This window comes from Cannabis sativa, chromosome 6 (genome assembly GCF_029168945.1).
Source record: "Cannabis sativa cultivar Pink pepper isolate KNU-18-1 chromosome 6, ASM2916894v1, whole genome shotgun sequence".
Lineage (NCBI taxonomy): Eukaryota > Viridiplantae > Streptophyta > Magnoliopsida > Rosales > Cannabaceae > Cannabis > Cannabis sativa.
The window spans coordinates 71396384-71421003 of record NC_083606.1 but is presented as its reverse complement, the minus strand read 5'-3'; the positions used below and the strand labels follow the sequence as shown (position 1 = coordinate 71421003).

At 32.5% G+C, this 24620-nt stretch overlaps 1 protein-coding gene across 2 annotated transcripts; it reads right to left on the bottom strand.

Moving 5' to 3' along the window:
* Nucleotides 1-949: 949 nt before the first annotated feature.
* LOC115695900 (uncharacterized) lies at nt 950-5767 on the bottom strand. 2 transcript variants are annotated; one of them, XM_061117794.1, is made up of 3 exons: nt 5618-5767; nt 2227-2286; nt 950-1935 (listed from the first exon to the last, which is right to left on the bottom strand). In XM_061117794.1, the coding sequence occupies exons 1-3, from the start codon at nt 5657-5659 to the stop codon at nt 1543-1545; spliced, it is 495 nt and encodes a 164-aa protein (XP_060973777.1). In that variant the 5' UTR covers nt 5660-5767; the 3' UTR covers nt 950-1542. The 2 variants fall into 2 exon arrangements, with proteins under 2 accessions (XP_060973777.1, XP_060973776.1); XM_061117793.1 differs by having other exon boundaries at nt 950-2286.
* Nucleotides 5768-24620: the final 18853 nt, after the last annotated feature.

Here is a 24620-nt window from a genome sequence, read left to right as displayed (position 1 = left end):
ACTTTTATCCAATTTCATTCAATTTTACTAAGTATGTGATTGTCCATACACTAATTAAATAATACTCCACAAACTTTAATATCTACTAAATCACGTGCCTCGAATTTTGACATGTACCGAATCATATGCCCCCTGAACTTTCATCCAAGTTAGACTTTTCTTATTAAAATTAGACAAAAATCTTTAAATTCAAAAATTTCAATAATTTATGGGAGATTTTTAACGGTCTTAAAAATTCAGGGGCATGATTTGGTATATATTAAAGTTCGAGGGATGAAAAACTTAATTAGCCTAAAAAAAAGAGCATTACTATGAAGTGTCACCCTATAAGTAGGACCTGATATTAAATGGTAAATTTGAATTTCTATGCATTTTTATACCCAAATTAATTATCTAAACTAATACTTATAACTCTTGAAAAAATAGGACTACTTTTACCTAAACCCCAAAATACCCCCTCATTATTCTCAACCATTTCTCTCTCATCCTCCTTTCTCTCTCAAATCAAACCCACCAAAACACACTGCCGATCCACCTGCCTTCCACCCAAAACCAACCATCGCACGAACTGAACGGCGAACGCCACCTCCGACCGAGACGCCGACGGAGAGCCAACCGAACCCACACCTCCACCACCTCCCTAAAAGTTATTATATTAAACTATATGGAATCCGTTACTTAGTTGGACTAATAACGATACTGACACATAGGAGAGTGCTAGGCACCATGTGCCCTTTAGCATTTCTCATATATTTCTTTTAAAATTGACTGATGTTACTCCAAGCCCTAATGATTGCTCTAAAATAGTTATTTCTAGATTTCCTAAAAACTGTTGTGGGAATTAGTTAAATGCCGTGAAAAAACACACGCTTTAGATTATTAATTGATTTTCAGTCATTAATTACCACAAAATATTTTCTTAAAAATGATGGAAATAATGGTAGTATAATTAAAGAAAACATATATGATATATATTTTTATTATTTCAGCTCAGCAGTAAGACATACATAGATATACTGCCTTATTGGATTGGAAATAAAACATTAATTTAACATGACTAATAAGCTTTCATGATTGCAGCACTAGCTAGGCCTCGGCATGGCCTGAGTCCTTAATAGTGGATGTTTTAACCACTCCAAAAGAGGAAACTCTAGAATCAGCTTTTTCGTCCTTCAATTTTGATACATCCTTTATCTCATCATTTTGCTTCTTGTAACTGTAGAAAAGAAAGTTTCCACTTGGTTTTGATTCTTCATTTATCTGATCAGTCTGTTCCTTGTGACCATTCAAAAAGTTTTCACTTGGTTTTGGTTCGTCGTTTATCTGATCACTCTGCTTCTTGTAAGTGTAGAAAAGAATGTTTCCACTTGGTTTTGATTCTTCATTTATCTGATCAGTCTGTTCCTTGTGACCATTCAAAAAGTTTTCACTTGGTTTTGGTTCGTCGTTTATCTGATCACTCGCTTCTTGTAAGTGTAGAAAAGAATGTTTCCACTTGGTTTTGATTCTTCATTTATCGATCGATCTGTTCCTTGTGACCATTCAAAAGTTTTCACTTGGTTTTGGTTCGTCGTTTATCTGATCACTCTGCTTCTTGTAAGTGTAGAAAAGAATGTTTCCACTTGGTTTTGATTCTTCATTTATTTGATCAGTCTGTTCCTTGTGACCATTCAAAAAGTTTTCACTTGGTTTTGGTTCGTCGTTTATCTGATCACTCTGCTTCTTGTAAGTGTAGAAAAGAATGTTTCCACTTGGTTTTGATTCTTCATTTATCTGATCAGTCTGTTCCTTGTGACCATTCAAAAAGTTTTCACTTGGTTTTGGTTCGTCGTTTATCTGATCACTCTGCTTCTTGTAAGTGTAGAAAAGAATGTTTCCACTTGGTTTTGATTCTTCATTTATCTGATCAGTCTGTTCCTTGTGACCATTCAAAAAGTTTTCACTTGGTTTTGGTTTGTCGTTTATCTGATCACTCTGCTTCTTGTAAGTGTAGAAAAGAATGTTTCCACTTGGTTTTGATTCTTCATTTATCTGATCATTCTGTTTCTTGTAACCATTCAAAAAGTTTTCACTTGGTTTTGGTTCTTCTTGTTTTTGATCAGTCTGCTTGTTGTATTGATAAAAAAATAAGTTTCTACTTGGTTTTGGTTCTTCTTGTTTCTGATCAGTCTGCTTGTTGTATCGATAAAAAAATAAGTTTCCACTTGGTTTTGGTTCTTCTAGAAATTTCTCCGTTTCTTCAAGATTCACATAGTTTCTTGTAGAATCTATTGTACTTGCAAAGCACTTGATACCAAAGGGAAAATAAAAAGAAGGAAATAAGTAAATTTATAAGTTATAAGTACTATATGTATTTTTATAAAGAGAGAGGCTATTGTTTTTGTTTCCAATTTCAGGAACATGTTATCTTGTATATATGATGACAAGGATGATTTGAATCATGTTATCTTTCATATATGGAAGATTAATTTGGATGATAATTATTGTGATGGCCGATATATATAATTAGCTAGTCTATTTATATACATATGTGATCAACAATGATTCATTCATTAATAAATACACATAATTAAGCAAAACATATACATGCTTCCATGACTATAAATATGGAAAATTGTTGGTATTGATTGTTATAAATGTATTTTTAATATTTTTGTTGTGAGTGTCGGCTCAAAAATACCAATGACATTGATTATTAGATTGATGCTAACGATATTAATAGGGCCGTCTTAAATATTTTGGAGGCCCTGTTCTAATTTTAAAAAGTAAGCCTCTAATAAAAAAAAATTATAATTTATGAATATCATCATATTATGAAAATATATTTTACATAATTAAGCACCAAAAAAATTAACAATTTTATTAAAATTGTTGTTATTTCTAATAAAACTTCAAACTAATATCAAATATTATGAAAAAAAAAAATTAATAGGAATTAAGGAATTTTTTTTTTTATTTGGCATAACACATTAGTGGAAGATTGGGTTAAAAAAAAAAGGGTTAATTTCACAAATGCACAAAAACAACAAAAATACGGTTTCACGGAATTTTAAACATTTTTACGATTTTTTTTTATTTTATTTACATAAAATATGGTCTTTTTATGTTGAAATTTTGTTCATTTGTTGTTAATTTTTTGTTATATGTATGTTATTTTTTGTTGTTTTTTTGTTGTTATTTTGATGTTACTTTTATGTTGTTTTCTTGTTGATTTTATGTTGTTTTTCGTGTTATTTTTTAGAAAACCGTAAAAATGTAAAAAAACATTCTTTAAACGTAAAAATGTAAATATTTTACAAAAAATGGTATCTTATGTAATTATTCATAAAAAAAAAAAATTCTAAGAGGTCATAATGGGCCTTTTTAATTTGTGGGTCCTGTGCTTTAGCACTTGTTGCACAGCTAAATGGCCGGCCCTGGATATTAATTAGCTTCGGTTCATAACTTATGCTAAATATTCTTTTTTGTTGTATAATATTGAATAATGTTGTTCCAAAGAACTTAACACAAATTTAACATTGTTTATTTGTAGTAAAATGGAAAGCGTGTGCAACAAGAAAAAAAAAATTAATCAATGTCATATTTTTGAAATATGGATAAATATTTATTTAGTTTATTTTTTTTTAACTCAAACTATAAATATATCAAATGCAACTCTATTTTTAGTTAATTTTCATTCAACTCTTTCAATTGAATTTAAATATTATTTACTTTTTATACCTTATATGACTAATAAAATATTTTTATTATAATAAACTATTGTCTCTTATTTATTTTTTATTCATAAATGCATAAGTTTGAAGATCTATCCTTTAATAAATAATTTTTATTTATTTGATTTGTATCAACATTATATTCAATCTATCGTATGATTTAATTTATATTAATATGAATATATTAGATTTGATATGATTAAAATTATGTTTAAAGTATACTTTTTAATTAGTTTTTTTTAATATACTTTTTAATTAGTTGATTTTTTTAAATAAATTACAAAATTTATATTTATTAAATAAGAAATAGTATAAAATTATTAATGAAAACTAGAAGGTGGTAAATTTTTATTAGTCTAGCACTTATTATTAAATTAAAATTTATGTAAATGAATTCTTTTACTTTATATCAATTAAAAATCATATAAATAAATATCTTTATAAACTACTTTAAATATTTAATAAAAATACAAAATTACATTTAATCATATATATATACACGTATAATCAACTCTTATATATATATATATATAGACATATATATACTAGTTAATCAACACGTGTGTATCATATATTTGTAACTGTAGAACAAATTATTTTCAATAATACCAGATAAAATTAAGAAGTACTACATATTGTTGCTGAAGTTCTCAAAACATATATGTTTTAGCATCACACTCATCGGACTAGATCTGCTACCAATTTTTTTTTATGTTTTTATACATACAAAAGTAGCATCAAGTAACCATCGGATCACCATCAGACCCTATCAGACTACCAATTTTTTTTTATTTTTTTATGCTTTTACACTAAAAAAAAAGTATGGAAAATTTGAGAGGGGTATTTTTGAGTTTTAGATAAAGTGGTCATATATTTTCAATGGTGATATGTATTAGTTTAAAAATAAAATATTAGGTATATGTAAGTATAAAAAATCAAATTTCCCTTGTGGAATGCCTAAAAGTTACTACCAATATTTTGTAATAGAATAAAGGGACTGCTATTGTCACTGATATATTTAACTAGAAACATTAGTACAAAATAAATGTACAGCCAAAGGTATAAACTTTAACCAATAATAATAAAAGAAACTTCTTAATAACTATTACTGAAAAAAAATTATTTACCACAAAAAAAAAAAAAACTATTATTGAAAAAAGAAATTACTAGGACACTTTTACATAATTACTAATGTAATTTAATTATTATTTTTTTTAATGAATTTAAATTAGACTCTATACCATTTTTATATTGTCCTCTTTCATTTTTTTTTTTTAAAGGTCTATTATTTTTACCTCTTTTTTTTAAATATTTGTACTAATTTTACCCCAGTTACTTCAAGATACTCTGTATGTGACTCTCTTATGTCAGGGTATTTTGGGTACAATACATATAAAAAGGTATATTTCAATTTACATAGTATACTAACTTTGCTATTTTTTTACAAAAATACTGCCAGGCCGTATTTTTTACTTCTTTACTGTATTTTTTATAAGTTTCATACTGCAATATACTGTGTTAAGTTTTCACTGGTATTTTACTAGTGTTCTACTGTTGTTTTGAGTTGTCCTACTTTGTGTTTTACTGGTGTTTTATTAAAATACAGTATTTTTGAAAAGATTTCCGTGTGACAGTATTTTTGTAAAAGTTAACCCAAATTCCAGTATTTTTGTAAATTTTCCTAAATTTAATTAATTGATTAATAAAAGAGGTATTTTTCAACTTATCTCTTTGTTCAATTAGTTGAATTTGGCCCAATTATAGTATTATATATTTTACTGTCACTCTTAGTCTATTAGCAATTAATTATTTATAATAAAAAAATTATAAAATAAAAGCATTATTGAAAGTTGATCATATTGAGCATTATATATAGAGATAAATATGTGATATAGCTTAATTACCCAAAGGACTCCCAAAAGGGCAAAGATGATTGCAGACTTCATATCTTGAATTGGCCAAAGATGGTTTCACAAAAATCTTATTAATTATTTGTGTTTGTTATTTTTGTGGTGATGAAAGGTTATGAAACCTCTAACACTATTTATAGGAAAGGAAGTGCATGAAGTAATATATGCAAAAATATTGCATTAGGTTATTAATCTTGGAACGTGTGCCTATATAAATATTTGCTTTTTATATCATTTTATTTTATAAATATGGATCATATATTAATTGCTGAATTAATAGCAATAATATATAAAGACCTACTTACCAACTTCCATTATTGTAGTCTCTCTCCATAACCCAAGTTCCAACCCATCTCCATTACTATATCTAAAACATTATCCAATTTAATTCCATTATTGTAGGGTCTCCATAACCCAAGTTCCAACCCATCTCCATTACTATATCTAAAACATTATCCAAATAAATTAAGTATCAATACTTAATATTTTTTTTTAAAGGAAAAACGGAAATATTCATTAATAGGTAAATCGAACAATGTCCATTACATGATGATATCACTCAACGAGCAAATTCCACAATAGTAGGCCAACCAAACCGTTTACAATAATAAGGAAAGAAACCCTAACAACATCTCCAACAAAAGGACCACTAAACCGCTACCTTTGAAATATCAAAAAATGTGAACAATACAATGGCAAACTTTTGAGTATAGTGGAATTGGGAAAGGAGATATAGATTGGTTGAGAAATTTGTGTGGGAATAGATAATAGTTGGGTACTTTGGCAAACTTTGTACAGATTGTAAAGATTGATTGAGCAATACAACGGCTTATTTACAAAATTATTTTGTGGATAGCAAAGTTAATAATAGTGATTGATTCTTATGTTAGATTTTGAAATTCCGTATTTTAATATTCCCAGTTTGATTATTTAATTAAATGATTAATTAAATGCGGAATAATAAAACTGAAATGCGAAAACGATTTTGTAGTTACAGAATGCAACTCTGTAACTTCAGAGAAACCCAGAAAAACAAACAGTGCATAAAAGTAAAAACACACAAGATTTTTGTACGTGGTTTCAACAATCCTTTCAGATTGTTACTAGTCCACGGGGCCACGCCCAGAGATAAGATTCATTAGATCGGTATCAAAAATACAAAGTAATTGACTTATGCATAAATAGACTCCCTCTTGAACATATACGCAAGCTTGATGTATTCCACTCTTGCTTAGAATCTTGATAAAACTCCAAGTGCTCGAACTCCACTTCGATCACCTTGAAGAGTGCTTGAATCCTCCTAGATTCAAGGCTTAAAGACTATCTCCCAAAATCCTATGCAACCATCTCCTGAAGGTTGTGTGCTTGTATCCTCCGTGCAAGACTTCAAAAGCAATCTCAGCTTGTAAAGCATACCCTTCTCCCGAAGGTGCACTGATGTTCTTCTTCGTTGTAGACTTGAATACAGACTCAAGACAATACAAACAACAAATAAACAGAGTAAGAGTAGAACAACTCTTCTCTACAAATCAAAGACTCTCTTTTCTAAAGATATGAATGAAATTCAAAGATACAAGAGAAGTACCAAGAGAGGTACTAAACAAAGACACTCTTTCCTTAAGATATGAAAGCAATTCTAAGTGTATGAAAGAGATGCAAAACCTAGCAGCTATGAGATGTATTTATAATGAATATACATCTCATAGACAGCTTACATTCGGTCTGAACAAGACCTCAACCTTAGAAACTTCCTAAAATAATTCTTCAATCGATCCGGGAATTTCCGTTTCTGTACATACAGAATCGTGGGACAGTAACTACAACTTTCCTTTTATAGAAAAGGAAAGTTTAGCTCCGGTTTTCTCTTCAAGAAACCTGATCTTAGAAAATGGGAAACTCAACACAAGATCAGAATAACAGCTGGTTAGATAAAAAACGAAATGGGTAACCAAACTTACCATTTTTACCTTTTTTTCCAAAAATAGGAAAGCTAGACAACTTTCCTTTCAAGTTTGAATACACCAAATAGGAAACCATATTAATGTATACCAGCCGAAAATATACAATGAATAATAAAATATTTTTGTCAATTAAATATGTCAAAAATGGAATTAACAATCTCCCCCTTTGGCACTTTGATTGACAAAACATTTTATTATGAGAAAACCTGCATCAAGTGTTAGAAACCAAAGCAAATAGCTTTTTAAAGATACAAGAGTATAGAAAATACTCCCCCTGCATGAAAGCTCTCTAACACATAAAACATAGAACTTTTTTTTGGACGAAAAAGCTTGCAAACCGAAGAACACAACTTTTTAAATGGAAAAGTGTTAAACCACAAACAACTTTTTAAACGGAAAAGTGTTAAACCACAAACAAGCAACTCCCCCTAAAACCAAGGGTCCAGAGTTGTAACAAGGAGTCCAATGAATCCAAAAAATAAAACTACTCCCCCTTTTTGTCTATCAAGGAGCCAAAGATAACAAAAACAAACATGAACAAAGTCATAAATTCAAATAAACATTAATAAAAAGCAAAAGATAAAAGATTGAACCACTTATTCATCATCATTGGGTCGGAAGTATTTCATGATGCTGTCCATCTTCCTAAGAAGCAAGGCTGTGGTCTCCATTCTTCCCAAACGCAAGTTAAATTCTGCCATTTACGTAGGAGCGAAGTGGAAGCGAGATCCGAGCGACGGGGGATCGGTTGTAAGACCGGGGAAGCCGGACCAGAGCCTTTCTTTGAGCCGGCTTTTCCTTGAGGAGGCTTCTCAGGAATTTTGAAAGTGGTTCCAACAACAGGCATCTCAATTGATTCATTCTCAAGAATCAATTCCTCTTGATCAGATAAAATTTTATAGATTAAGTGAGGAAAAATGAGATTGAGCCTAGGTTTCTTACCCTTTCGAAGAGAGACAATTTGCTCCCAAATCATGTCAGCCAAATCAATTTTAGCACCAATTGAAACTTTATACAAAAAGAAGGCAAGTTCATTTGAAACATTTACCGGATTGGAGCAAGGAAACCAATTGGATAGGGCAAACCTCATGAGAGCAGCATGTTGATAGGTGAGTTGAGACATATGCATGGTGTCGGAGAGTTCAATTTCATTATCACCGGAGAGATAGGAAGACACCTTTTGACGATCAAACTCCACATCAGTTGGCTCAATTCCCATAGGCAAATTGAGAGCCTCAGCAACATCCTTCACAGTAAAGGAATACCAGTGTCCTCTGACAAAAACTTTGCCAAACATGAAAGAGTCCTCATCGAGAAACTCATCAGTGATGTTAGCATAAAATTCCTTCACAATTCTATCCACATACCCATCAAAACCGATCAAGGTATCTACCCATTGTCTTTCTTTCAACATGTTATACACTCCAAAAAGCTTATGAGCAATAACATTAAAATTTTTCTCCACAGTAAAATTCCTATTCTCATAGAATTTCATATCTCTAGCATGATCATTATAACAAAAATAATGAGAGTGAGGCTTGAAGTTATCAAGAGAAATACCAGAGGGCCTCTTTCTTTACGTGGAAGAACGGGATTAGAGACAATGGGCCTTTTTCCTTTGTCCTTCTTTGGAACGGCGGGAACGGAGACGATTCTTTAGTGACGGAGCTCGGTTACGGTTCTTCACTCTCGGATCCGGAATCATCAACAACGGGGAAGATCTTTGGGCACAAATTCTTCACTTGAATCGGACAAGCCCTGCGAATCATGATCCTCCTCACTTTCTTCGGTTCGGTTAGCTCAGGAAGAGGCAGAAGGGGATTCTCCTTGAGATTTTTGGCCTTTGAAGATGAAGAAACCACCTTTTTCCCTTTGAATGCAATTTTAGGTTTAACCACTTCAGGCTTTGAAGGAGTGGAAACCTTGGACCTTGTTCGAGAACTCACCGTGAGCAAAGTCACCAAAGCTTGGTCGACATTAGGAGCACCATTCGAAGAAGAGGACTTCGACAATGTGTGATCGGATGAATGGGATTCATCATGATCACCCAACCCAGGTGTTGGAGAAGCAATAGGAGAGGCACCAACAAGAGGAGATGAGAATTTTGCCACTGATTTTCGAGCTTGGGTCTTTGATTTCTTGGCAGACTTCGTCGGAGCAGAAGACGAACCAGAAGCTCGATTCTTTGGAAGCGAGGCGGCGCGCGGCGCGAGAAGCCGGTGAAACGGACGCGGATCCACGAGTGGGCTTAACTTGGATGGTTGGGCATTCTTAGTTTTGGCCATTTTTCTTTGAAACCCTAGAACACAAACCCTCTTACACTTTGAACAATGTTAGACCTTTGAGAGAAAAAATAAAAAGAGAAGAGAGAGTGGTGATCGTGGGATTATGGGAAGTTGAGAATATATAACTTTCAATTTTAAATGCCCAAAAAAAAAACTGAAAAGGAAGGTAACTTCCTTACCTTTGACCCACGTGTGGAAAGAAAAAAAAAAAAAAAACCAAAGAAAGGTTTTTCAAATGTGGTCAATGTTTCCTTAAATGAAAAAAGGAAACCATATATTTCCACAAAATCCAAGAAATAAAAACCCCACCAAATCCGAAAAAGCCACCAAAAAGGAAACCAACAATAAAATTAATTATTTAAGTACAAATTTCCTATAAACACCAAAAAGACCAAATCTCCACAAATAAAGGAAACATTCTAAATTAAAACATGTTTCCAAGAAATGAAAAAAAATAAAAGGAAAAATATTTACAAGGATTCGAAAATGAATTCGAAAAAAAAATATGCCCCCCTTTTTCTTTTATTTTTTCAAAAAATGCCCCCCAAAGAAAAATTGCAAATAAGGAACAAGAGAACACACCAAGACACAGAAGCACTAATCACCACTTAAGAGCAAAAATTGTGTCTAAGAACATAATGAAACATAACAAAAAAAAATAACAAAATTTTTAACAAAGCTCACTTGACAACTCGATCACGAACATTTTTTTTATTTTTTTTTATTTTTATTTTTTGATTAAAAGACAGAAAAAAATAAAGTAACCTTGATATTTTTGCAACTAGAATTCACAATGTCCATTTGTCTTTGTCCCTAATGAAAAAATCAAACTCATAAGAATAATCAGAAATTATTTTATCAAACTAATGAAGTAATAGAATGAGGTCAGACCGGTTCACAGGAAAAATTGACTCCATCACCAAGAATATTAAAGCACATCAAACAGTATGTAATAGCTTTATAACACCATTTTCGAGAATAAACAAATTTTACCACAAGTTGTATCGAAGCATTAGTGTGTGAAAGTGTAAGCGAGGGAACATTGCCCGATTTGTCAAAAAGACTTTTTACGATAAATTGTACCCATAGGAAGTTTGTCACACTACCTCAATGGTAGCCCTTTTCAATGGTAGCGTATCTTCTACATAACTCCCAATTACATAGTTCCAACTTACTCAGAGATGGCTTTCACACATTGAGATAGGTAGCTCTATTCATCCAATGGAGCTTGAACACACAGTTTTTGAACAACAACATTCGAAAATGGTAGCTTACATAACACTGTTTGATGAACCTGAATATTCCTGTGAGGAGTGGACAATTTTCACGACAAACTTTGTATGACATCATAATATTCCAACATTAGCAATAAAATAATGACTGAAATTCTTATAAGGTTGAAATTTTCTTAGGACAAAGACGAGACATTATGAACTCTAAGACAACTCGAAATATCAAGGATTATGGAAAAATAAAAGCATTAAGCAGTACAAACCCCTAAGGATTTCCTTAGAGAAATAAATCGGGCCGAGTCGAGAGCTTTAGTAAAAATATACGCAATTTGTTTGCTAGTTTCAACATATTCTAAGACAAGAATTTTATTTTCCACAAGCTCTCTAATAAAGTGATGACGAATGTCTATGTGCTTAGTGCGAGAGTGTTGAACAGGATTCTTAGAAATGTTTATAGCACTAGTGTTATCACAAAAGATGGTTAAAGTTTTCAAATCAAACCCATAATGTTTGCCATCATTTGTTTCATCCATAACAATTGGGTACAACAACTACCGCGGCAATGTACTCGGCCTGCTTGTGGACGGAGAGAGATTGAGTTTTGCTTCTTGCTATGCCATGAAACCAAATTGTTTCCAAGATAGAAACATCCACCACTAGTACTTTTTCTATCATCGGCATTACACAACGATCGGCATCACTAAAGCAAACAAGGTTAGAATTAGTGTCTTTTGAAAACCAAATCCCAAAATCAATAGTGCTATTTACATAGCGAATGATTCTTTTCACGAGCGAGAAAGATGGGATTCCATGGGATTAGCTTTGATAACGTGCACAAACACCAACAACATAGCAAATGTCGGGACGACTAGCGGTAAGATAAAGCAAACTTCCTATCATACTTCGATACAAAGTTTGATCTACCTTTACTCCTTGTTCATCTTTGCTTAATTTCAAAGTTGTGCTCATGGGAGTGTTGGTATGTTTGGCTTTCTCAAGGCCAAACTTTTTCACCAAATTCTTTGCATACTTGCTTTGAGTGACAAAAGTTCCCTCATGCAGTTGCTTCACTTGAAGGCAGAAAAATAAGTGAGTTCACCTACCATACTCATTTCGAACTCCTTTTGCATCTGAGGAAACAAAAACACACTTCGAGTTAGAGGTAGAGCCAAACACAATATCATCAACATATATTTGAGCAACAATCACATCGAAATTAATGTTTTTGATGAAAAGTGTTTTATCAACATTTCCTCTCTTGTAATCATGAGAAAGCAAGAATTCAGTTAGACGCTCATACACGAAGCACGTGGTGCTTGTTTTAGACCATACAATGCTTTGTCTAACTTATAAACATGATCAGGAAAATGTGGATCCTCAAACCCTTTAGGTTGTTCCACATACACTTCTTCTTTTAACGACCCTTTCAAAAAAGCGGTTGACATCCATTTGATACAATTTAATACCAAGAATGCAAGCTATGGAAAGAAGTAACACTTTGATCGATTCCGGTCTAGCTCTTTTGGAGCAAATGTTTCATCAAAGTCAACACCCTCGACTTGAGTGTATCCTTGGGCAACCAACCTTGCCTTGTTTCGAATGATAGTGCCAAACTCATCACTCTTATTTTTGAAGATCCACTTGGTTCCAATGATGTTCACGAAACGGTGGTCTTGGAATCATTTTCCAGGACTTTGTTTCGAACAAGGCTGATGAAGCTCATCCTGCATAGCTAAAAAACCAATCTTCATCCATTAAAGCTTCTTTTACGAGATTTAGGTTCTAAAGAAGAAATAAAACATAAAAATTGAATTATATTGGCATATTTCCTTCTTGTAACCATGCTCTCGTCAAGTTTCCAAGGATGAGATGCGAAGGATGATTCTTTTTAACCATGGAGGATGGTTCCCTCTGTATTGGATCAGTGATTGAATTTAAAGGATACTCAGATTCTTTTGTTGTTGGATTTTACGCAACGGATTCTGCACGGTAACCTCGACGAGCGAGAAGCTTCGTCGGGGTTCCTTTTCCTCGAGCGAGCGGGCTTTTCAAGCAAATCTTCAATCTGTTCTTCGTTGGAAAACTCGGAAAAATCTTTTAGATCATCAACAACAACATTAGCGATTCCATAATAGTTTGGGTTCTCATGTTATACACACGATATGCCTACTATTTGTGGAATATCTGAAAACACCTTCATCACTTTTAGAATCAAATTTACCAATGTAATCACGATCTCGTAAAATATAACAACTTACATCCAGAACACATGAAAGTGACTTACATTTGGTTTCTTACCTTTCTAGATTTCATATGGTGTTTTGTGAGTACTGGACGCAAGAATACTCTGTTGATGGTATAGCGAGCGAGTGTTAATGGCTTCGGCCCAAAGGCGCTTTGTGAGCTTCTTGCTATTCAACATTACTCTAGCCATTTACGGTAGAGTACGATTCTTTCTTTCAACCACTCCATTTTGTGGAGGAGTTTTAGGAGCGAGAAAATTCATGAGAAATACGTTAGCTTTACAAAATTCATCATATACGGTATTTTCAAATTCCTTACCATGATCACTCCTAATCCTAACAATTTTGCCAATGTTACAATCTTTTTCAACTCGTAATTTCAAACACGAGAGATTGGAAAGCTTCAAAAGTATCGAGGATTTTTCTCTCGAAAAAATCCACCCATGAGAATCGAGAAAAATCATCAACACAAACAAAAATATACCTTTTACCATTTAAGCTTTCTACTTTGGATTGGACCCATTAAGTCCATGTGCAAGAGTTCGAGAACTCTAGAAGTATTCACATACAGGACACTCTTGTGAGAAATTTTCGATTTGCTTACCTAAGCGGCATGGACCACATTTTCCCGATGACTCTTTTACCTAATTTAGGTAATCCTCGAACAATCCACGAAACGAGATAATTTTTTCGGATTTTTAAAGTGAATGTGCCCAAGTTTTTCATGCCATAGGTCGGTAACATTTTCAATGACGGAGAATGACAAGTGGCATGCGTAGTGAGAGTATAACAATTATCACTAGATCGCGGCCACTTGTAACACAATTTCATCAAGAATATTATATACATAGCAATGATTGCTATCAAAGCTCTGATATAACCACGATCACAAATCGACTAATGCTAAGTAGATTAGCTTTTAGTCCTTTAACCAACATGACATTCTTTAGTTTAGGAAGCCCTTGAACTTGAGAGTTCCCATTCCTATGACTTTACCGGTAAGGTAGTTACCAAATGTAACTTCTCCACGGTGCATTGGTCTTATGTTCACAAGAAATTCTTTTTCACACAATCATGTGTTTGGAACAACCACTTTATCGAAATACCACATGTTAGAAGCAACGTGATTTTAAAACAGTAGAACCTACCAAGCATTTGTTTTTGACAACCCATTTTTTGTTTTGTAAAACATGTTTATTTCCAATGTAATTAGATTTAAACATGTTATGCATGGTTATGCATTTAGGTCGAATGTGACCTTTTACTCCACAAAAATGGCAAATAGGAATGAAACGTCTTCCTTTCCCTTTGAAATTGTCAAACTTACGTCTTGCTTCTTTTCTGTAGCAACGAGTGCTTTCTTGTCGAGACGAAACTGCGAGGTAAGAAGCAGTTCTTCCGAAACAAAACTATTAGTGGTATTAGACACGGGTTGATTAGGAACATAACCCATTGACCCGGCATGATTGGTTTGGCGATTTTTGAATTTTTCAAAGATGGTGGAACACAGATTTAACATTTTAACATTCTTTTTAATGTTATCAATTTCCTTGGTTAAAGAAATAATTTTTGATTCTTATAAAGACAATTCAGATTCACAACATTTGAGTTTATCTTCCAACTCATTAATGTTGTTACACAAAATTTTATTATCTTTAACCGGGGAGGCGATTTTCGGCACTAGTTTCCAACCAACTTACCAAACATTATCTTGTAGGATTCAATCATGGAATCCTCATCAATTTCGACTCATCGATTCGGATACGGATTCTTCCTTGTTGTCATTGATCGGGATATTGTTCAAGCAAATGCTTTTTCCTTTTTCCTGCAAATTTCTTGACAAAACACTTGTTAGGACAACTTTTCTTTTTCATCCTCACTACTCTCGAATCATCACTCGAGTAACATTCAATCCCTTTTTATTTTTCTTTAAGGTATTAGCACATTCGGATTGAGTGTGACCAAAACCTTCACATTCTACTTGCATTTAATACCCTTTTTATTGTTAGATGGAAAAGGTTTAGAGGGAATGTTGAAATGTTACCTTTTGGGTTCTTTGAAAAGAACTTTTTATTTCCACCGTTTCATGAATTTTTGAAAATTTTTTGCCAATAGAACCATTTCATCATTATTTTCATCATCGAAACAATATTTTCGAAGCATTAAAGGCAATACCTTTGCTTTTCTCATTCGAGAGATTTTGCTTACTCTTTTTCTTGATTTGTTGATTCAACTCAAAGGGATTCTTAAAGATCCCATGAGTTCCTCAACCTTCATTTTGCCAAAATCTTTTGCCTCGTCCATTACGAAGCAATTTTGTATCAAACCTTTCGGGAAGAACTCGAACAATTTTTCGAACCAAGACGGATTCATCGAGTTTTTCTCCCAAGGCAAAAAACTCATTAGAAATATCAGATAATCTTTCATAGAAATCATTTAAAGTTTTCGTATCTGACATTCTCAATTCATCAAATCTAGTTTGAAGCATGGTAAATCGTGATCTCTTTACATCTTGAGCGGTACCTTCAAATTGAATTTGAAGGATTTCCATGCTTCTTTTGCGGATTCACAAGATGAGATTAATTTAATAAAACATTCACCAACACCATTAAAAATAGCATGTAAAGCCTTATTATTATAACCGGAACAGGTTTTTCATCTTGAGTGGTCAGCCCGAGTTCGATTTTACACGAGTATTACCTTTTTCATCATTTTCGGTAGGTTGAGACCAACTTTTGTAAGAATAGCTCTCCATGCTTTCTCATCTTGCGATTTGATGAAAGCTCTCATCTGACCTTCCCGATAAGGATAATTCGACTCATTCAATAGAGGAGGTCTAGAGATGGAACTTCCTTACGCAAACAAAGACATCTCACACTGAAAACAAGTTAAACGGAATAACCTCGAGATCTCACTAAGAATTTAGTGACTTGCTACGATACCAATTGAAATTGAAGTATTTTAATATTCCCGGTTTGATTATTTAATTAAATGATTAATTAAATGCGGAATAATAAAGCGAGTGCGAAAACGAGTTTTACGTAGTTACGAATGCAACTGTAACTTCGAGAAACCCGGAGAAAAACAAACGAGTGCATAAAAGTAAAAACACAAGATTTTTGTACGTGGTTTCAACAATCCTTTCGATTGTTACTAGTCCACGGGGCCACGCCCGAGAGATAAGATTCATTAGATCGGTATCAAAAATACAAAGTAATTGACTTATGCATAAATAGACTCCCTCTTATTGTATGCGCAAGCTTGATGTATTCCACCTCTTGCTTAGAATCTTGATAAAACTCCAAGTGCTCGAACTCCCTTCGATCACCTTGAAGAGTGCTTGAATCCTCACGATTCAAGGCTTAAAGGCTATCTCCGAAAGCTTTATACAACCATCTCACGAAAGGTTGTGTGCTTGTATCCTCCGATCTGAGACTTAAAAGCAATCTCCCAGAAAGCTTGTAAATACCCTTCTCAGAAGGTGCTTGATGTTCTTCTTCGTTGTAGACTTGAATACGGACTCAAGACAATACAAACAACAAATAAACAGAGTAAGAGTAGAACAACTCTCTTCTCTACAAATCAAAGAACTCTCTTTTAAAGATATGAATGAAATTCAAAGATACAAGAGAAGTACCAAGAGAGGTACTAAACAAAGACACTCTTTCCTTAAGATATGAAAGCAATTCTAAGTGTATGAAAGAGATGCAAAACCTAGCAGCTATGAGATGTATTTATAATGAATATACATCTCATAGACAGCTTACATTCGGTACGAACAGACCTCGACCCATAGAAACTTCCACCAAATAATTCTTCAATCGATCCGAAATTTAGTTTCGCAATACATACGAGAATCGTGGACGATAACTACAACTTTCCTTTTATAGAAAAGGAAAGTTTAGCTCGGTTTTCTCTTGAAACACTGATCTTAGAAAATGGGAAACTCAACACAAGATCAGAATAACAGCTGGTTAGATAAAAAACGAAATGGGTAACCAAACTTACCATTTTTACCTTTTTTTCCAAAAATAGGAAAGCTAGACAACTTTCCTTTCAAGTTTGAATACACCAAATAGGAAACCATATTAATGTATACCAGCCGAAAATATACAATGAATAATAAAATATTTTTGTCAATTAAATATGCCAAAAATGGAATTAACAGATTTGTTGATAGAAGTAGTAGGGTAACTATGGACTACGTGTTAGTATTGTGTTTTGGTTAATTCACTTTCTAAAATTATTATAATAATATAATATATTTATAAAAAAAAACATAAAATATTTATTGTCTATATTTTGCGAATGTAAATTATATTTTATGTACATATGAAAGTTTGCTAAAATTTAGAATGACTCTTAAGAAATGGGATGGGTTGGGTTATATAGAGTTAGAGTGTGCCAAACCCATAATTATATGTCTTATCACTTTTCAGCCTAATGAGCCATGGCCTACTCTTAACATAACCATTTACTACAAAAAATGGGTTGAGTTGGCTGGGTTGAATGGTTTGGCCTATATTTTGTGCACCCCTAATTATTACCATCGGCATACCATGTATACTTCTTAGATCGAGTTAATCCAGGACAAGAAGAAAGACTACAAGCTTAATAAGTTCATTTATGAACTTGAGTAGGTTTCTCAGTCCTATAATAGAAGATTTGATGAGATCATCAAAACCTATGGCTTTAAACAAAACGAAGATAAACCTCGTATGTACCAACTCAAGGATAATCAAGTGGTAGTATTCCTAGCCGTTTATGTGGATGGCATCTTGATCATTGGAAACTATGTCAAGAAGTTGTCAGATGTGAAGGGATGACTATGCACTCAATTAGAAATGAATGACTTGGGTGAAGCTAGCTGTGTTCTTAGAATCAAAATTATAATTAGAAACCGGAAGAAAAAAAACACTTACTCTCTCACAAGCAGCTTATATCGATAAGGTGCTAGAGTGCTTCTCAATGACTAACTCCAAAGGGGCTCGTTGGCCTTTTACGCATGGAGTACGACTATCTAAGGAGTAGTGTCCCACTACTCCAGATGAGATAGAAGAAATGATAAGAATCCACTATGCTTCAACAGTTAGAATTCTAATGTATGCTATGTTGTGCACTAGACCAAATAATTTCTATGCAGTGGGAATAGTCAGCATGTATCAGACTAATCTTGGAAAGGAACATTGGACAGTAGTAAAGCATATACTAAAGTATTTGAAAAGGACTAAGAACTATATGCTAGTCTATCATGGTGGTGCTTAAGACCCTTTAGGCTACACAGACTCAGATTTTCATGCTTGTGTCAATGGCAGAAAGCCTACATCTGGGATCTTAGCTAGGGGTAGAGCAGTGATTTGGAGAAGCATATATTAAGCAGTTTGCAATCTGTGATTCCACCATGGAGGATGAGTACATAGCTGTCGCTGAGGCAGCTAAGGAACTAGTCTAGTTGATAAATTTTTTTACAGAGCTTGACGTATGCAAGTGAGACACTCTTTGGGAGAAAGAGTGCAAGTGCTACAATTTGAAGGGAGTTCAAGATCTCGACACTTCAGAAATTTGATTAGGAGTATAGATTACAACAGTGCGAAAAATCAAACAGGGAGTCTTTATTTGCATAAGTCAATTTAGTATTGTAATCATTTTGAGATTCTTCTAATAAATTTTATTCTCTGGGCATAGTCCGTAGACTAGTAGCAATCTAAAAAATTGATGATACCACGTATAATTTCGTGTGTTCTTTACTTTATGTTTGTTTTTACTTTCTGTTAATTATCTGTTTAAACTTATCTCTGTTCTGTTCAAATAGTTTTTGTGTCTGTTTTAACATCTCGGTAACAGTATATTAATTAATTATTTAATTTGAATAATTAATTTGGTAATTATAAAAACAAAATTTCAAATTTCGTGATAACTTACCTTTTTGGAGCTAAAATCAAACCTCTGCACCCAAACCCTGTGTTAGCGTACCTCTAGTTCAAAATTGTGGAATAGAGGAGGGAAGAAGACGATGGGCTCAACTATGTTTTGTTTGTTTTATTTGAGGCCAATGACGTCTATAACAATGTTAAACGTGGCACACAAGCCACAACCAGCAATGTTGGAACATGAATGAGTTGGACGTGAAAGAGATTCCCAATGTGAGATTATCTTTCAAGTCCAGGAATATGCGCATTTACTTTATTTTCATGACCATCAAAGCTGGTTACAAAAATACCTTTCATGACCTCTCATATCATGATCAATATCCAGGAGACGTGAAAATAGATTTCATAAAATCTTTGATAAAACTTATTGTCAATTGTTATGCTTCATATTTATTTTATGTTTTGAATATTCCAATAACTTATACCAAATAGAAATTCAAAATAGACTATAAACTATTTTGATCTTTTGAAAATTTTTACAAGTGATCGTAAATGAACACAATGTATACGGTTATGAAAAAAAACTACACTAGTTTTTTTTTTTTTTGATAATATCAAATCTTCCAAAATATCTTCATATTATGAAGGTGTAATAATAAATTTTCCAACATGATACATTTAAATATGTAATTTAATACAGGCATGGTTCCAACATGATAATATCATTATCGTTTCTCAATACCATACATAACTTATACATGAGCGCACATAACGAGAATGTATTTATTATATTAGGATAGAGTACATTTATTTTTGAGCATTGTTATTAGACATTACTGGTGTCTAGCACCTTCTCGACATGTCACGTTGTGATTGACTAGCTATTATATTAAATTATATGGGACCCGATACTTAATTGGACCAATAGTGATATTAACACATAGAAAGATGCTAAACACCACTAGTACTCTTTAGCATTTCTCTTTATTTTTTAGACTTCACTGTTAGATTAAAAATCCTAAGTGGGCACATATGTATAATGTATATGCTATTATAAAGTGTGATACAAAATTAAGTGACCAATTATCTTATGGGTATCAAAAGGGTATTAAAGTGTCATGGAATTAATGTGTAGGTACCATAAGCTAATTTATAATTTGTTGAGGGGCCAAATTATAAATACCCAAGAGTTATTCTAAGATGACTCTATAAATAGGTAATGATCCCCAAGAAACACTAGGGGTTTCTGTATTCTCTCATTCCCCATCAGAGAAAATACTTTAGAAAATAGTGTATTCTTGGAAGATCAAAACCTTCTCTGCAATCTCCAACAATGGCTTCAGGTTAGTGCTTCCGCTGATCTTTTATCATCATCTTCTTCTTTAATTTAGCAAAGGCTTTATAGATTTATATGATTTAGGGTTTTCTATATTAAAGCACTTTACGAATATGTTTAGATCTGTGATTTATATATTTCTTTATAAGGGCCCGTTTGGTACGCAGGATTGGACTGGATTGGACTGAAAAAGATTGGACTGGACTGGACAAGATTGGATTATACTGAAAATAATCCTGTGTTTGGTTTAAGAATGGACTGGACTATTTTATTTATTTCCTTTAAAAAAAAACTTAAATTAAATAAAAATATATAATAATAAATTAAAATTAAAATATATAATAATAAATAAATATAAATAAATAATTCGTAGTAAAAAAAAATAATATATCATATATAATTAAGAATATATCATAAATATATAATAAAATATTTTGTCATATTTTTTATTTAATAAATAATTAAAATAGTAAAATAAAAATACTTGAATAATATTTAATTGTTTATCTTAAACACTAATTTAATCACTAATTTAATATAAATATTAATTTTTTTAAAATATTTATATAAATTTTTTAGTAATTTAAAAATAATATATAATTTTATTGTCATATTTTTTTTCTTAGAATCAATTTAAGTAACTATTATTTAATTAATAATATTCTAAATTTTAAAAACTTATGTATAATAATTCAAAATTATACATTTTTACTAATTTTAATGAATAAGTTTTTGATAAAAAAAATGTATAAATAAATGTGCGATAATTATTGCCTTTAAATTCTTATTAAATTTAAAATATATTAATAAAATTTAAATTTAAAAAACGATAAAAAAAAAATCTCACCTGCATGGGATTATTTATCCCACCCTGCTAGATGGGATAAATAATCCCAGACAAATGAGGTTAACTGGATTAGTTATCCAGACTTCTAACATGCCCAAACACTGGATTGCACAAATTAATCTGTCTAATCCAATCCAATCCTGCGTACCAAACGGGCCCTAAGTGTTTTATAAACCCTAACATTCACTTCCTCTTTTTATTATATTGTCAGTGTTATCTTCTTCTGGATAACATTAATTATTCTAGATAGCAAAAAATCTAATTAATTATTATCTTTTTTTTTTCAAGGAGTGTTATTACTATTAATTTCATATTTAAATTATTTAGTGCCGATTCGAAATACATATCTAAATATTTTATTCGTCTTATGGAGATATTTGTTAAAATAAGGCCCATTCAAATTTTTAAAAATTCTAAATAACTTACCGTATCGATGATAGAATTCTTAATATTGTAACACTACTACGAAAAAAAACCTTTTACTTTCGGTTTTATTTGAACATTTAGCTTTGGTTTTGATAAAAACTCGCAACCGAAGTTATTCGAGGCGAATCGAAAGGGTTTGACATAAACTGAAGGCAAAAAAACCCTTATAGCTTCACTTATTTGCTAATAATCGAAATTATAGGTATTTTTTTATATTTTTATTTTTTGTTTTAGTCAAATGGCCGAGAATGGTTAGAGAGAGAGAGAGTCATATTTGGCGAAGAGAATAAATCTAAAAATAATACCCTGAAATGATATTAACAAAAACAAAATAGATCTTGACCAAATAATTTTATGATATTAACAGAAACAACCACAAATCTAAAGCCTAATATTATATATAGTAGTGTAGTTTACTATGTGTGTTAAAAAAATATCAACCTTATTTTTAGTAATATAAACTATTAACAATTTTAAAATCTACAAAGATGATATTGTAATTATAATGAATACGGTTATAAAAATAAATTTTTAAAAAATATTCTGATATGTATTTTCAAATACGATAATTAACTAAGAGGTTGTAATATTAACACTCTTCTTCTAAATATAGTATACAAATTATTTTTTATGTATAAATATAAGGAGCAATAATATATGTTTATTATTTTCTTCGTAAGCATATCATTTTTTTTTAAAAAAAAAAATTATAAAAAATCTGTAATGACTACAATAACTATCATCGTATATAAAAAAATAATAATAAAGATACCAATTAGATCATGCTTTATATTCCATTTGCAACATATATACAAAGTACTCGAATTATCATTAATTAACAAAATAAAAGAATGAGTCAATAACTTTTACGAAACAAATCATAAATGATTTATCCTTTTTATGTACTAAAATACATTATTATATTACATAACACTACAAAAAATCCTACTTTTAATCACAATAAAATTTGTGATTTATTAAAAGTAAAAGTTGTGACTAATTATAAATCAGCATTCTTATGTTGTGACTAAAAGGTTCGTGATTAAAAGTATTAGTCACAAAAATTACAATTTGTTGTGACTAAATGTGTTTTATCAAAGGCTGGTCGTGAGATTTTGCTCAAAACGGTGGCTCAAGCGTTGCCAACCTATGCGATGTCTGTGTTCTTTCTTCCGGTTAAGACTGTTTCACACCTTGAGAGCTTAATGTCAAAGTATTGGTGGGGGTCCTCTAATAATAGAACAAAAGGTGTCAGTTGGTTTAGTTGGCGACGACTTTGTAGAAGCAAGAATTCAGGTGGGATTGGCTTTCGTAATTTACGGGATTACAATCTTTCCTTGTTAGGAAAGCAGGGATGGCGTCTACTTCTGTATGAAGATTCCCTTGTGGGACGTATTTACAAGGCCCGCTACTTTCCAAATGGTAATTTTCTTACGGCTAAGATAGGTCTGAATCCAAGTTTTATTTGGCAAAGTGTGTTTGAATCACAACGACTGGTTCATGATGGTGCTAGAAGGAGAATCAGGTCTGGTGTGTCTACCCCTGTGCTTAATGTCCCTTGGCTGGTTTCTGATGTGAACCCTTGTGTCATTTCTAGATATCGAGTTGATAATGCAGCTTCCTCTAAGTGATAATGTTAATGTTGATTCTTGGTTTTGGGGTAAAGAGTCGAATGGGTTTTACTCGGTTAAGAGCTCCTACCGTTATCTTCAAGAATTGAAAGGTGATTGGGGTATTCAGTTGGAGTCTGACTTGTGGAAGGTTCTCTGGAAAGTTAAAGTCGCCCCCAAGATTCTTCACTTTGCTTGGAAAGCTACGACTCCCAACCCGTACCCAATTGCGTACAAAGCATGTTCCTGTTGATCCACGTTGTTTGTTTTGTAATTCCGATGAAGAAACCATTTTTCATGTTTTGGTTGGCTGCCATTTTGCTCAATCTGTTGGCATAGGTCGGGTGTGGGGTTACAGTTTTCTACAGAATCTACCTTCGCCGATTGGTTTAAGGCATTTCTGTCAGGGGGTAGAGTGGCTTTGGTGAATGAGCTCTTGATGGTAGCATGGGGTATTTGGAAAGCTCGAAATGAGCTTCTTTGGCAGGGTCGCCCTTCTCAGGCTGCGGATGTGGTTCAAGTGGCAAGGTCGTGTCATTCTAGTTGGATGTTGGCTCAAGAGAACAGGTTTGAACTGCTGTTGTTTGATGCTACTGTTGTTGGTAGCAGTGTTTGTTGGGAAAAGCCGCCTGTTGGGAAGTTGAAGATAAACACAAATGGGGCGATTTTTGAGGCAACAACTCAATATGGTACGGGCATGGTCATTAGGGATTGTCATGGGAAGTTAATCGAAGCTAGTGCCTCTTTGCATTCTGGGGCTTGTCAGCCGGCTGTGGCTGAAGTATTGAGCGTCAAGGAGGCCCTTAGTTGGTTGAAGTCGAAGAATTTGTCCAATGTGCTAGTTGAGATAGATTGTATTGCTGTTGTTCAAGCTCTTAATAGCTCGGTTGCTCTTCCATCAGTTTTTAGTTTGTTTGTTCAGGAGTGTCAATTGATGATTCTTTCTTCTTTACATAATGTTTCTATTTGTCATGTTAAATGATCTGCTAACAAAGCCGCACATTGTGTTGCTCGCAGTGCTTTTTGGTCTGATCGTCTTTTTACTGAGAGCAATGTTCCACATGCTCTTCAGTGTATTGTGTTAGCGGATATTACTATTTAATGAATTAAATTTGTTAAAAAAAAAATGTGTTCTTAGTCACAATACTTGTTGTGACTAAAACTAAATTAGTAACAACTTGTATCTA